Consider the following 14,339-nt stretch of genomic DNA (forward strand, 5'->3'; position numbering starts at 1 on the left):
ATTGAACAAACCAATAATACAAAATTCCTAGGAATAGAGTTAGATGAAAACTGTACCTGGAAAATTCAGATAGAAAATCTACGGGACAAACTGAATCGTTACGTATTTGTGCTGAATAGACTGAGTCAAATTTCTGCAATAGAAACATCCCTGGCGGCATATCACGCGTATGTAGCATCTCTGCTTAAATATGGACTTCTGATTTGGGGAAATTCAACTGACTTAGTTTTATTGTTTAGAGCACAAAAAAAATGTGTAAGGGCTATTTGTGGCAAATCACCTCGTCAGTCTTGTAAGCCATTATTTCAGCAATTCAAAATATTACCTCTTCCGTGCATGTACATATTGGAAGTTGCATGTTTCGTAAAAAATAATGGTAATCTGTTTAGAAAACGACTTGAAGTCAATAATCGAAACCTAAGACATGCAGAAAAACTAGTCTTTAATAGTGCACCTAAACTGACATTCTATATGAAACAATGTAATGCTATGTGTGTAAAAATTTTCAATGCCATACCTGATGACTTAAAGATATTACCGAATAAATTGTTCAAACGTAAACTTATGATGTGGCTGCTTGAGAAAAATTTTTACAAAATAAATGACATTTTTAAGAAACATTAATTGATTATGCAATTCTAGATTTGTGATTGTTACACTATTGACATTTATTATTGTACAAAATTCTAATATTACTTAATTTAACTGACATTTGATATTGATTGAATTAATTTGTCTATGACATGTTTAAATGGATTGTTGTTTTGAAAAGTGCTGTTATTACTCGTACATAGTTTTTGCATGCCATAATATTGGTAAAATGTGAGTACTATAAATTATATTTTGTAATAATTGTAACACCTATGTCAACCACATTTTAAGCAAATAAATTTTATTATTATTATCTCTTTATTCAATTTCCTTCTTATTTTTAATATTTTTTTTTACAATGTAAATTATAAAAAAAAACTAAAAATACATTATAAAAAAAATTCTTAAAAATAGTTAATCCGCTGGTAGCGGAGCAGGGCCCAAGCTATTATTATTATTATTATTATTATTATTATTTATATCTCTTTTAAATTAAATCTCCTTTAATTTATTGCATGAAAAAAAGTGGACAATGAATAATATTTGCTTGTTTTTATGAGCTGTCGAAACGCGTATAAGGAAAGTTAGTAAAAACTAAGCGGGTGCTCGTGGCTAATTGAAGTGTTTTTCTGAAGAAGTCGTACTTTGGGCCCAGTCGATTAGTTATTGTCTATGAAAATAGGCTAAAATGGGGAAAATTCTAGGGTATTTTGCATGAAATTAAAATAAAAATAATATCTCTTTGCTCATGCGGTTTGTGTCTGGCTGGTTTTGACACGAATATAAAGACGCCATAAGAAAGAAATAAAAAGTTTCCCGCTGCTTTTCAATTTTTCTGTCCACCAAAGTGAGTAAAAGAAAAACCACTAAACAAACAGGCCTGGTGGTAACAGAATATTATCATATTTTGAACTTTAGTTAGATAAGAATAAAGATCAATATTTTTCCACAGGTATGATGCATTAGTAGAAGACTTCTGGAAGGTGTCGGGAACACATAAAGATCACGAGACCGCTCAGCTTTCGTGCACGTCAGTCGGGTTCTCAATGTCGTTGGAGAGAATGGCCGCCATATTGAAGAAGATTGGCCCGGAAGAGCCGCTTGTTGTGAAGAATTCTGAGGTTTACATACAAACCATATATTTTATACCTTATAAATTAAAGTTATGGAGTTTTTGCATTTAGGCTATTTTCCACGAGGGCATCCCATTGTTTATCCCGTTTAGTGGGACGTTTTTTAACACTAAACATTCACACGAACATCATGTTTGCAATGTCCCACTAAAAACTAATCCGTTTGAATTTGGGATTTGGTTTTGATATTCAACTGAACCAGTAAAAAATAGGATACAGTTTAATTTTGAGTATTTGTAGAAGAGTCCCCCTAGAAGCTTCCTGCATACACTTTTTGCAAACACCCGTATCGTAAAAAACCGTACCTGCAAAAAATATACTGTCAAGGGAACACAAAGGTCCACTTTTGCGATTGCCGTGAAAAGGACCCTCATAATATATTTTTTTGTCTACTGCAAATTTCACAACAGCAAACCCTTCCACAGTCTACTCTCATCTGCGTTTGCATGTGGGGCACCGCTGGCAGCGGCCGCGACGGCATAGCAGCTGCTAAACGCGCCCAACTGGCCAGGGACCTATGGGCGGCTGGCTACAACTGCTGTTCTTGGCCTTTGAGCAGCTCAGAAGCTCATGAGCTGAGCCGCTCAGGCATCGTGTTGTTGCAAGATGACGCGTTCGTGAGGATCGGCTGTTGGGGCAGTGACAGGTTAGTAGTTCATCATCATCATCATCATTTCAGCCATAGGACGTCCACTGCTGAACATAGGCAGGCAGGCCAGGCATTCGTAAGGACCTATGGGCGGCTGGCTACAACTGCTGTTCTTGGCCTTTGAGCAGCTTAGAAGCACATGAGCTGAGTCGTTCAGGCATCGTGTTGTTGCAAGATGACGCATTCGTGAGGATCGGCTGTTGGGGCAGTGACAGGTTAGTTAGTTCATCATCATCATCATCATTTCAGCCATAGGACGTCCACTGCTGAACATAGGCAGGCAGGCCAGGCATTCGTAAGGACCTATGGGCGGCTGGATACAACTGCTGTTCGTGGCCTTTGAGCAGCTCAGAAGCTCATGAGTTGAGTCGTTCAGGCATCGTGTTGTTGCAAGATGACGCATTCGTGAGGATCGGCTGTTGGGGCAGTGACAGGTTAGTCAAGGATGTCATAACTGCCGCTGTATTGACAGTGACCTATAGATGCATACAGGCAACGGCCGCTTAGAGCGCCCAACTGGCCAGGGACCTATGGGCGGCTGGCTACAACTGCTGTTCGTGGCCTTTGAGCAGCTCAGAAGCTCATGAGCTGAGTCGCTCAGGCATCGTGTTGTTGCAAGATGACGCGTTCGTGAGGATCGGCTGTTGGGGCAGTGACAGTTCAGTAGGTTTTGATTCAGCCAAATGTAGTCCACTGCTGGACAAAGGCCTCCCCAAGGATTTTCACAACGATCGGTCCTGTGTTGCCCATATTGAGGTACTTCCCGCGACTTTCGCCAGATCATCGGTCCACCTATTTGGAGGCCTGCCCATATTTATAGACGCAAAGGTGCTATAAATGACGCTGAATTAGCAGTGACTTACAGGTAGCTACAACAACAGTAACTGTTGAGTAACTATAGGGTGCTGCTTAAAATGGTTCAACTAAAACTCCATGTTCACCAATTTGTCTTGGTTTCAGGGTTAGAGAACATAAACTGCCATACATCGACGTAATAGATTTCATCAAACAAAAACTCAACCCTGACATTGCTCGGACTCCCGAAGGTAAGATAATTTACCTTTCTCTCAAAAAATAATAATAAGCATGCTAATGACAAAACTGACAGACGTCATATAAAATTATTGACATTGACAGGGGGCGCCACCATCAATACCGGGTCATTGATTCCGTTTTTTGCCACGTTGGAAACTATAAAACTGCTTGTCAATGTGTTTGGTGGGACAGTTCAATGTCACGGTAATAATATCATACAGTATTGTAACTTCATATAAACAGACGAAACGAGAACTTTCTTTCGAAATTCAAATCTCGGTATGCGCTCGGTATGCAAAAGTCGGGGGTGTCGCGAATGTGCCGAATGGACGTCGGTGGCCAAGTGTTAAAAATGACAAAACTGATTGAATTTGACTGACCTTCATTTACGGTCAAATTGGTCAAAAACTAGTCAAATTGACATTTTCAGTCAGTTTGATTTGAAATGAAAATTATATTGTATCAAACCAGCTTTTGTCCACGACTTCGCCCGCCCGAAATTAAAGTAACAGATCATTATGATTATTAAAGTTTCGAAATTATTTAAGTAGTTTTTACTAAATTAAATCTACTAATCACACATTTTCAATCTATTCCATTCCCAAAGTATTTTGTTTGTCTAACTAAATAAAAAAAATACAATCGCAAAACTAAATAGAAATTCTAAGTAGGCAGATGTAATTAAACTGGGTACTGTAGGTGAGCAGCCCTATCGCATGTTGTCATACTGTGACGTACCGCGCGACTGTTGACATTTATTTCAAAAATATGGCCGAGTTGGAATACTGTAAGATAGTATTACCGTGTCAATGTAGTTCATCTATAGCAGACTTTATCGTATGACGCCACATCCTCACTGTCAGAGTTAAGAATTTTTTTTTAATATGTTATCTAAGATATTTTTGTAATGTTTTTATCAGGAAATAATCGGACCATAAGCTGGAGTGAATCAGAGAAAACTAACACTCCGAATACATCCGTCACCTTCATCACCGCCAGTGAACGTATGACTAAGAATTCGAAGAGACACTGCGAGAATCAGGTGAGTAACAAAAAAAAATAGAACTCGTATTTATCTTTTACTTACTTTTACAATCACTGACAATAGAATTAACTTATAATATACACAAGCTATAAAGTTTTTTACTCGTTTGGTGCCGCTGTTTCTTGATATACAGTCGTTCGTTCTTATCTTTTTGTTATTGAGTTCAAAAAAAATATTTATTGATTTATTTTACTTCATTAGGGAAATAAACAATTTTATTTAACATCTGATACAAAGTTTAAAAAAGTTTGTAAAGCTTTTTACCAATTTATTTGTTTACTTTATATGTTTTCGCATACAATAGCTGAGAAAATGGTATCAATATCCATATTATTTTTCTTTTTTATTCGGCCCATAATTTTACTTTCGGTCATAGACACATGCCAAGATGTTGTGACAATACACAAAAACTATGGGAGGTCACCGATAAGATAAGATAATCATTTTATTTATTTATTTTCACATAATAGGTACATATTTTATGCAAATATTTTACCATTCTCCATTCTTTTCGAAGGTAGAAGTTTTCATAATTTCCTGCTCGCTTTCTATGCTCTAATAAAACTGCCATATTTCAGATCTCAACCCAAATAACCTCAATCCTAGTAACGCTGGGTCTCCAGCCGTTACTGTCTCGCGTACGAGTCAGCGTTCTCGCTCTAGCGTGCGAAGCGGCGTGCGTCCGCATGTTAGCGGCACACTTGACCGCTCCGCTAGATGCAGGGGACTTAGCTGACGCGTTTAAACCGGTCTTTAGCAGGTACGTGACCAATAAATGACATTTATACAGCATATTCAGGTTCTATAATTGAGAAGTTGAAGCGGCGTGAGTCCGCATGCTAGCGGCACACTTGACCGCTCCGCTAGACGCGGGCGACTTACCTGACGCGTTTAAACCCGTCTTTAGCAGGTGAGTGACCATTATATGACCTTTGTAACACCATTATACAGCATATTGATCTAGCGTGCGAAGCGGCGTGTGTCCGCATGCTAGCGGTACACCTGACCGCTCCGCTAGACGCGGGGGACCTGCCTGACGCGTTCAAACCTGTCTTCAGCAGGTATGTAGTCATTATATGACCAATATAACACAATTATACAGCATATTGAACCGCAATACGTATAGTAACGCTGGGCCTCCAGCCGTTACTATCTCGCGTGCGAGTCAGCGTTCTCGCTCTAGCGTGCGAAGCGGCGTGTGTCCGCATGTTAGCGGCACACCTGACCGCTCCGCTAGATGCAGGGGACTTAGCTGACGCGTTTAAACCGGTCTTTAGCAGGTATGTAGCTGTTATGTGACCGTTGTAATACCATTATACAGCTTATTGATCTAACGTGCGAAGCGGCGTCCGTCCGCATGTTAGCGGCACACCTGACCGCTCCGCTAGATGCAGGGGACTTAGCTGACGCGTTTAAACCGGTCTTTAGCAGGTATGTAGCTGTTATGTGACCGTTGTAATACCATTATACAGCTTATTGATCTAACGTGCGAAGCGGCGTGCGTCCGCATGTTAGCGGCATACTTGACCGCTCCGCTAGATGCAGGGGACTTATCTGACGAGTTTAAACCTGTCTTTAGTAGATATGTAGCTGTTATATGACCTTTGCAACACCATTGTTCAGATTATTGAACCAGAACGCTGTAATACCATTATACAGCATGAGCCAAAAGAGAATGTGTCCGCTTGCTAGCGGCACACCTGACCGCTCCGCTAGACGCGGGGGACCTGCCCGATGCGTTTAAACCCGTCTTTAGCAGGTACGTGACCAATAAATGACATTTATACAGCATATTCAGTTCCTATAATATCGCATGCTAGCGGCACACCTGACCGCTCCGCTTGACGCGGGGAAGTTACCTAACGCGTTTAAACCCGTCTTTAGCAGGTATGTAACAATATAACACCAGCAATAGTGTGTGTCTGCATGCTAGCGGCATATCTAACCGCTCCGCTAGACGCGGGGGACTTGTCCGACGCTTTCAAACCCATTTTTAGCAGGTACGTGACCAATAAATGACATTTATACAGCATATTCAGGTTATATAATTGAGAAGTTGAAGCGGCGTGAGTCCGCATGCTAGCGGCACACTTGACCGCTCCGCTAGACGTGGGGGACTTACCTGACGCGTTTAAACCCGTTTTTAGCAGGTATGTAGCTGTTATATGACCTTTGTAATACCATTATACAGCACGAGTCAAAAGAGAATGTAGCCGCATGCTATTGGCACACCTGACCGCTCCGCTAGATGCAGGGGACTTAGCTGACGCGTTTAAACCGGTCTTTAGTAGGTATGTGACCATTATTATAGCCTTTATACAGCAAATTCAGCTCCTTTAATCTAAAAAGTAAAGCGGCGTGCGTCCGCATGCTAGCAGCACACCTGACCGCTCCGCTAGACGCGGGGGACTTACCTGAGGCGTTTCAACCGGTCTTTAGCAGGCACGTGACCAATAAATGACCTTTATACAGCATATTCAGGTTCTATAATCGAGAAGTTGAAGCGGCGTGAGTCCGAATGTTAGCGGCACACTTGACCACTCCGCTAGACGCGGCGGACCTGCCCGATGCGTTTAAACCCGTCTTTAGCAGGTATGTGGCCAATTTATGACCTTTGTAATACCAACTTTTAGCATATTGAGCTGAAATGGAGTGTGTCCGCATGTTAGCGGCGCACCTGACCGCTCCGCTAGACGCGGGGGACCTACCTGATGCTTTTAAACCGGTCTTTAGCAGGTACAGTCGCGGAATGAAAAGGTTCGTCAGTTTTCAAATTGATTCCTTCAACGAATCGCGAGCACATATTACCTTTTGAAACTATGTTACAGAATAATCTCGCGATAGACAAAATAATCTTTAACTGTTAGTCAGTAAAGTTCAAAATTATTCAGATTAAAGTTGTTTGACATTTATCTTGTCAAGAAAATTTTCATGATTGATAAACTAAAACCTTCTTGTTGGTTCAACTTGCCATTATTATTTCTATTAAATAAAAAAAAATACATTTTGTAACATTGCACTGATGGGACAGAAAAATAAGCAAAACCTTCTTCGTTAGCAAACGTCACATTTATTTAAATGTTAGCAGCACTGTTTCTTGCACTGGTATGTTGGCAGGTTTGACTCTTAGAAGTACCTAGTGCAAGCGAAAACCGACACTAAGGTGACGAACCTTTTCATTCCGCGACTGTACATGACCTTTTTTATGTGGCCTTTATATTATAAAAATAAATAAATAAATACAACATATTAAGGTCCAATAATCGAGAAGCTTAATCGGCATGCGTCCGCATGTTAGCGGCACACCTGACCGCTCCGCTAGATGCGGGGACTTACTTGACGCGTTTAAACCCGTCTTTAGCAAGTATGTAGCTGTTATATGATTATTATATTGTATTGTTGTTGTATTATTATACAGCATAAACCAAAATAGAATGTAGCTGCATGCTAGTGGCACAATTGACCGCTCCGCTAGACGCAGGGGGACCTACCTAACTAACACATAAACAGGTCTTTAGCAGTGCATAGTCACTATATGACCATTACATCAACACTATGCAGCATAGTAATGCTACATAGTCTAAAAACTGAAACGGAGTGTTCCCCAATGCTCCGGAGTGTTCTATGTTCTGGAATTTAAACCGCCGTTTTAATCTCTATGACAAACTAACTTGCTATTCTTTTTTCAGCTTCTCCAAACGCCAGAATATTCTAGAAGAAGCGCTAAAAGAATTGGCAACACTCGCCAAGCAAAACAATCAGAATCGGTCGCCAGATGAAACACATTTGTACGCGTTGTATTCTATACCAGACTCTTTATGTAGGCTAATTTACTAATAATAGCAACAATACTTTTAGTATTCTTTCTCGAGTCAATTTTAATTAAATACAATAAAGGCTGAACCAGAAATACGTAAAAATATGTGCATAATTTACTATAGAAATTGTACGATACCAATTTCCTTGTTATAAAACACAAAAGCTCTCTGTATTTTTTTTTCTTTGAAAAGAACGCATTTCTGGCCATGCCTTGCCGTTGTTTTTATTTTTATTTTTAGCGTTAATTTTAAGTAATGAGTGATTCAAAATGTTGGATGCCAAATAGTTATCCCAACGTTCATTTTTTATTTAATGCAAATAAATGAAATATGCATTTAATAATGTATTGATGTGTTTTAATAAAATGTTATAAAATGACGGCCTTATAACTATTGTTTTCTATGTTTTTAATTAATTGACCTAAGAGATTGTTACTACCGTCACTGTCACACAGTACAGTATTAAAAAGTGTTGTGTAATATAAGCAAATGGTAGTTAATCAAGAAAGAATAAATTCAACTTGTCAGCTTTGATTTTTTTGATTCAAATGCCTTTTTAATTCAGTACACATATAAAAAAATCCATTAAATGGAAACATTGAGATTTAATAGGTACTAGGATAGTTTTGTGCTGAAAAATGGAAGCTATACGTAATGAGGGTTTTCGCGATTGAAAAATCCTCCAGATGGCAATACGTAGACGGGAGGTCCAAATGCTGCATGATTGGTTATTTTTGACATGACATTGACAGATATAATATGTCAAAATCCACCAATCACGCAGCATTTGGACCTCCTGTCTACGTATTGCCACCTGGCGGATTTTTCAATCGCGAAAACCCTCATTGTATGCGTTTTTGCACAAGTAAAAATGCACTAATGATTTGCAATATTAGAAATATTTACGTTTATAAGATGTCTTCCATAACGTATAATTTTTATTCTTTCTTGGTTATACCATTAATAATGTGCTATGAAAGATGTAATACTATAATAGTACAACGTTTCTATGTTTTATATAAATACTAATGAGTACTTGTTAATTTTGTACACGCGAATGAATGTTATGTATATTTTTGTAGGAATATACGAAAATATTGATCGAATTAAACAATTGATTAAATGAATCGATTTATTTTAATTTATCAGTCTTTTTGCTACATATGCCTAAAGGTTGGGACTTAAAACTATAGTAGGTACATAAATGTTACATAATATTAGATAACCTACACATAAACTTGAACTAGCTTCAGGCTATTCGTACAATCTATTCAATTGATAACATACACGTCTGATTTAACATTTTCCTTAAAATACAAAGTAGGTATACATTTTAAAAAAGAACTTATACATAGTAGGAATACACACATCTTATAACACTGATTTTTATGTATGAAACATCAAAAGGACAGTGCCAATCCATGTATGGAAGTTGGACCAAGTGCTGCCCAGAAAGAAACTATAGTGCATTTTGTTCCTCAGGCCAATACTAATTTGTAAACCGGAGCGCACTGAAATCTATCCCTGGAGTTAAGAGAAAAAAAGAGTTTTGTTTGGAATTATTTACATACAAAATATCATCGATGTATACCTACTACGCATAATATTTCGCGATTTTAGCATTAAATAACACTCGTTATGTTGAACTTAACCGTACTGCATTCGTACACCTTACTTTAGTACGACTTCGACATTATTTATAAGCGATCAAGCGCTGTTGCAGTAGTTTGGTTAGTTGACCGAAATTAATTATTTCCAAAATAGAGCAAGAAGTTTTAGCTTACAATAACTTCAATAATCCATTGTAATACACCAATAAATTGATTTTTCGCAAGGATAGAGAACTAAAACTTCTTGATTCATTTTGGAAATAATGATTTCTGTCAAGTAACCAAACTATTGCAACAGCGCTAGATCGCTTATAAAGAATGTCTAAGTCGTACTAAAGTAAGGTGTACGGATGCAGTATGGTTAACTTCAACATAGCGAGTGTTATTTAATGCCAAAATCGCGAAATCTTATGCGTAGTACGTATACATCGATGATATTTTGTATGTAAATATTTCAAAACAAAACTCTTTTTTTTTCTTAACTCCAGGGATAGATTGCAGTGCGCTTCGGTTTACACATTAGTATTGATCCGAGGAACAAAAAGGACTATGGGTTGATTCTGGGCAGCACTTGGTCCAGACCCTGGCACTATCCTTTATGGTAAGATTTTCACATACATATTTATAAAAGTCACGTGCCTGAGGTATGGGAGGGTGTTTTTGAGAACTCAAACGTCAGTAAGACTATAGATGACCCACGCTGAACTGTCCCACCAAACTCAATGACGGGGGCGCTACGTTCAACTAGGTATATGGTTTCCAACACAACAGCGATCCGGTATTGACGGTGGCGCCCCACTGTCAATGTCATGCATAGGACAGTTCAGTATTTTGGAACGGGACAATATTAATTGATCCTCTAAAAACTAATTGATCTTTTTTGTATGTGCACTTTTAAAAATAAATGATGTTTTTTATTATATTTTATCTTTATATTAATTATTGGGTCTATATTAGTTGATCTACGGATAAGTTATGAATGATCTTCAGTAAAGGTAACATAATATTCATGTTTAATATACTCTTTTAATATTTGGTAAACAAAAATAATATTTGATCCTCTTTTTTAGTTATTGATCTTTAATTTAGTTAATTTGATGATTTTTATATCAAGTTTGCCTTTTAATATTGATCACCTAATAAATACATTTCGATCTATGTATAACTTAACTTTAAAATATATTTGATCTAACAAAAAATATTATTGGTTAATATTTTTAATTAAAAAATATCTTTTAATTTACGCGGTACTTTGTGGTTGAGTGACAATCGTCCGTCATTGGTTACTGAGTTGGCCAAGGGCTTAGCGGCCAATAAGCAAGCAGAATGGTACATTGCCATGTTTGTTTAAATTACAAGCTTTGCTTAGTTTGGGACTAGAGGCGCTATGTAAAATAATTTCTTACTTCTGACATCCCTGAACCCGACATCATAATTTTTACCACTTTATTTTTTTCAAATCGCAAGGTTGCTGAAGGTACCGATCTCGACCGTGATCAGTGACCATAAAGTCATCTGTCAACGGGTCGTTTAAACACGATAAAAGCACTAAACGATATTGGTTTACTTTTAGTGCGACATCGGGTCGTAAGGACCTGATAAGTTTTTTTTCCAAATATTTACTGTGTTTGACGAACAATATTTATATGTCGTACTACTGAAAAGACCGAATATATCATCCCGCACCAACGCATCCAGCACCTAAGGTCAATTCGACCCGATAACACAGTGTGAACGTGTTAAGTATGCTTTTTTAATAAAAAAAAATCTTTAAACATCAAGTGCCTTTAAATAGTTTCCATCCTTTGACTACAACTTAATAAAAATAAGTACCATTACATAATTATTTTGAAGATTATTTGATATAGACAAAAAATAATTTATACAAATCGAATTATTTAAAAAAGTATCACAATATTGAATATTTGATGCTCATTTCTTTTATTTTTGAGGACCAACAAGTAACGATCAGATATAATTTTTACATCTCAAATTTTTTTTGCGTAGTTCAAAAGAGGTTAAAATATCGATCGATTTCATTTATTTTATGTCTCAAAGAAAGAGGATCAATCATTAAAATAGATGACCATTTAGATTTTTTTATTTGCCGTTTTTGCTAATTTAAAAAGATCATTTAAATACATGCCTTTTGGAACTATAGATTTGTACGATCTGTCACGTCACAATCCGGCTGCTCTCTTGAATAAACACAACAAAATCAGCCGAAGCAAACAGCGGAGTAAACTCCGAAACTGAATCTCAATATGTCAATGTCACCCCTCCCTTCCTGCTCTCTCACTTTCCCCCGGGACAAACTTGACCTTCATCGGTTGGGTTTTTATGGCGGTCATCAAGCTGTAGATCCTGGCTACACAGGAGTTGCAGTGGTGGGAATAGTCCCTTCCCGCTCTCATACTTCAGGCACTGACTGAGTTAAGCCTATCTAAAGCCCGGTCCGTGAGCACGTAGAATTTCGTCCAATGACCCCTAGCTACCCATCCTTATCGTTCGCGCGTAATTATGTTGCTATCGCGCTCGCACACTCACTGCGGGTGCCAGTCGCATAGTCGCGACAGCAATATAATTACGCGCGAGCGATAAGGATGGGTAGCTAGGGGTCATTGGACAAAATTCTACGTGCTCACGGACCAGACTATATAACTCCTTCACGCAGCATACGTAGCATCGTTGTATAGCGCTCTCCCGCTCGCCACCAAAGGAGCGAAAGAGATGTGCACAGGTGGCACAGACGGCATCAAACCTGTGTCTATGTCATACGGCCGGCACTTAGCTGTGACTAGTATGCACGCGATAATGGATAGGAACATAGCCAATATGGCCCAGAACATAAGGATTATGCAGAAACGCGCGCGGCGCCAGGATACGTCGTTGTGCGAATCCAGTATCTCTTCGTATGTTAGCGGCCTGGAATAAAAGATGGATTTTAGTTTGTTAATCTAATGAATGAAACGTTTTGTTATCATCATCATCATCATCTCAGCCATACGACGTCCACTGCTGAACATAGGCCTCCCTCAATGCTTTCCATGCTGCCCGGTTGGTAGCGGCCTGCGTCCAGCGCCTTCCTGCTACCTTTCTTTCTTTTGTTATTATCATTATCTGCTAAACACAATAAAGGACGAAGCACACTTCTCAACCCGGAAACGGATCGTGACTATATCAACTCGAGGCGGTCAGTATTCAACATGAAACTCCGTACTGCAACGCATACTTACTTATCCGCACCGTAAATTAAACGCTTCACTTAGCGGCGAAGGCGATACGGTGTTGATCCCTTTCCGGATTGATAAGTGTGCTATGACCGTAATAAAGGTCTGATACGTAGCCGTGAACAAATGGCCAATAGGACAATAGCTCGCGGCTCCGTTTCATTGGATACATAGGACATTGTCGGGTTATGGGCGTAGGATTTTCCCACCCATGTCCCACACTTGTGAGAGTCTCACACAATCAACTGGCCGTCACCATCAGCCTATCTATGAGCATTTCCCGACAGAAAAAAGGTACCAAGATTTTGATAAGGTAGGCAGGATAGTCAGCAAGTCCTAGTCCTTGTAATATTTCTCGTCAATTTAATATCGATCGCATGTCTAGATTATAGGCATGCCATTCACCTTTAATTTCGTTACGGTGTAATTAATACTGGTCATGAATCAATGAGCCATGGTCCAAGGATACCTAATGTACCTAATCTTAGTTACGACGTAGGTGTGATTAACATTTTTTTATTCATACACATGTTATAAGTATACGCGAAAATTTGGAGCTGGATGTTTGTGACTTTCGCGCAAAAACTACAGGACAGATTTTAACGACAAGAAAGATTGCCTCGGGTCGTTTTTACGGGTGCCAGTCACCCGAAAAGTATTAACATTATAAACAGTTTATGTGTCCCGCATTGGAATCGAATCCAGTACCACTAGACTGAGAGAATTAAACTATTTAACCACTACACCCCGGTATATTGAGAAAAGAACAAACCAGAAGAATTTCCAAGTTGCATATCGACCCACTTATCACCCATACCCTGATCTACTTTCTTCCATTACTTTTTAAGTAATTCCTTTTGAACTAACTCTCAACGTACCTACCTGGATCTCCTACACCTAACGTCGGTATTCCTCTGCAATAACGGTTGTCTTTCCAAATCCATATTAACACTTAAGTAATACTTAATTAGAACCACAATTAAACACCGACTCTCAAGCGAGCGAGAGCACAACTGACTGACCCGCGATAACATTTGAACGTGGTTATTTATTACTGTGACAATTAAATATACCTATTTATAGCCAGTGAATGTACCTAATTTGTTTAATGATGCGTATAGTTTATGTAAATGGCATTATTTTCTTCTCGTGTCAGATAATCACTCATCTTTGTTTCTTTTGGTTCGGACAAAGCTGGTTCGAATCCTGCTGGAGGCAACTATTTAGT

The 14,339-nt window shown here is 38.6% G+C and overlaps 2 protein-coding genes across 2 annotated transcripts in view; one reads left to right on the forward strand and one right to left on the reverse strand.

Moving 5' to 3' along the window:
• Positions 1-8,993, forward strand: part of Gcn2 (eukaryotic translation initiation factor 2 alpha kinase Gcn2) — a 33,452-nt gene extending 24,459 nt beyond the window's left edge. The window contains exons 24-29 of the mRNA XM_028312905.1: positions 1,544-1,712; positions 2,150-2,370; positions 3,334-3,419; positions 4,329-4,450; positions 5,032-5,213; positions 8,143-8,993. Of these exons, the coding sequence (XP_028168706.1) occupies positions 1,544-1,712; positions 2,150-2,370; positions 3,334-3,419; positions 4,329-4,450; positions 5,032-5,213; positions 8,143-8,290 (928 nt within the window). The 3' untranslated portion in view covers positions 8,291-8,993. The remainder of the gene's footprint in view (positions 1-1,543; positions 1,713-2,149; positions 2,371-3,333; positions 3,420-4,328; positions 4,451-5,031; positions 5,214-8,142) is intronic.
• A 3,474-nt stretch (positions 8,994-12,467) lies between these two features.
• Positions 12,468-14,098, reverse strand: LOC114358845 (uncharacterized). The gene is made up of 2 exons (XM_028312920.1): positions 13,994-14,098; positions 12,468-12,806 (listed from the first exon to the last, which is right to left on the reverse strand). Exons 1-2 carry the CDS (start codon positions 14,053-14,055, stop codon positions 12,548-12,550), a joined length of 321 nt encoding a protein of 106 aa, XP_028168721.1. The 5' UTR covers positions 14,056-14,098; the 3' UTR covers positions 12,468-12,547.
• Positions 14,099-14,339: the final 241 nt, after the last annotated feature.

The sequence above is a fragment of the Ostrinia furnacalis genome, unplaced genomic scaffold (genome assembly GCF_004193835.3).
Source record: "Ostrinia furnacalis isolate ACB-3 unplaced genomic scaffold, ASM419383v2 OfSCF4122, whole genome shotgun sequence".
In the NCBI taxonomy this organism is placed as follows: Eukaryota; Metazoa; Arthropoda; class Insecta; order Lepidoptera; family Crambidae; genus Ostrinia; species Ostrinia furnacalis.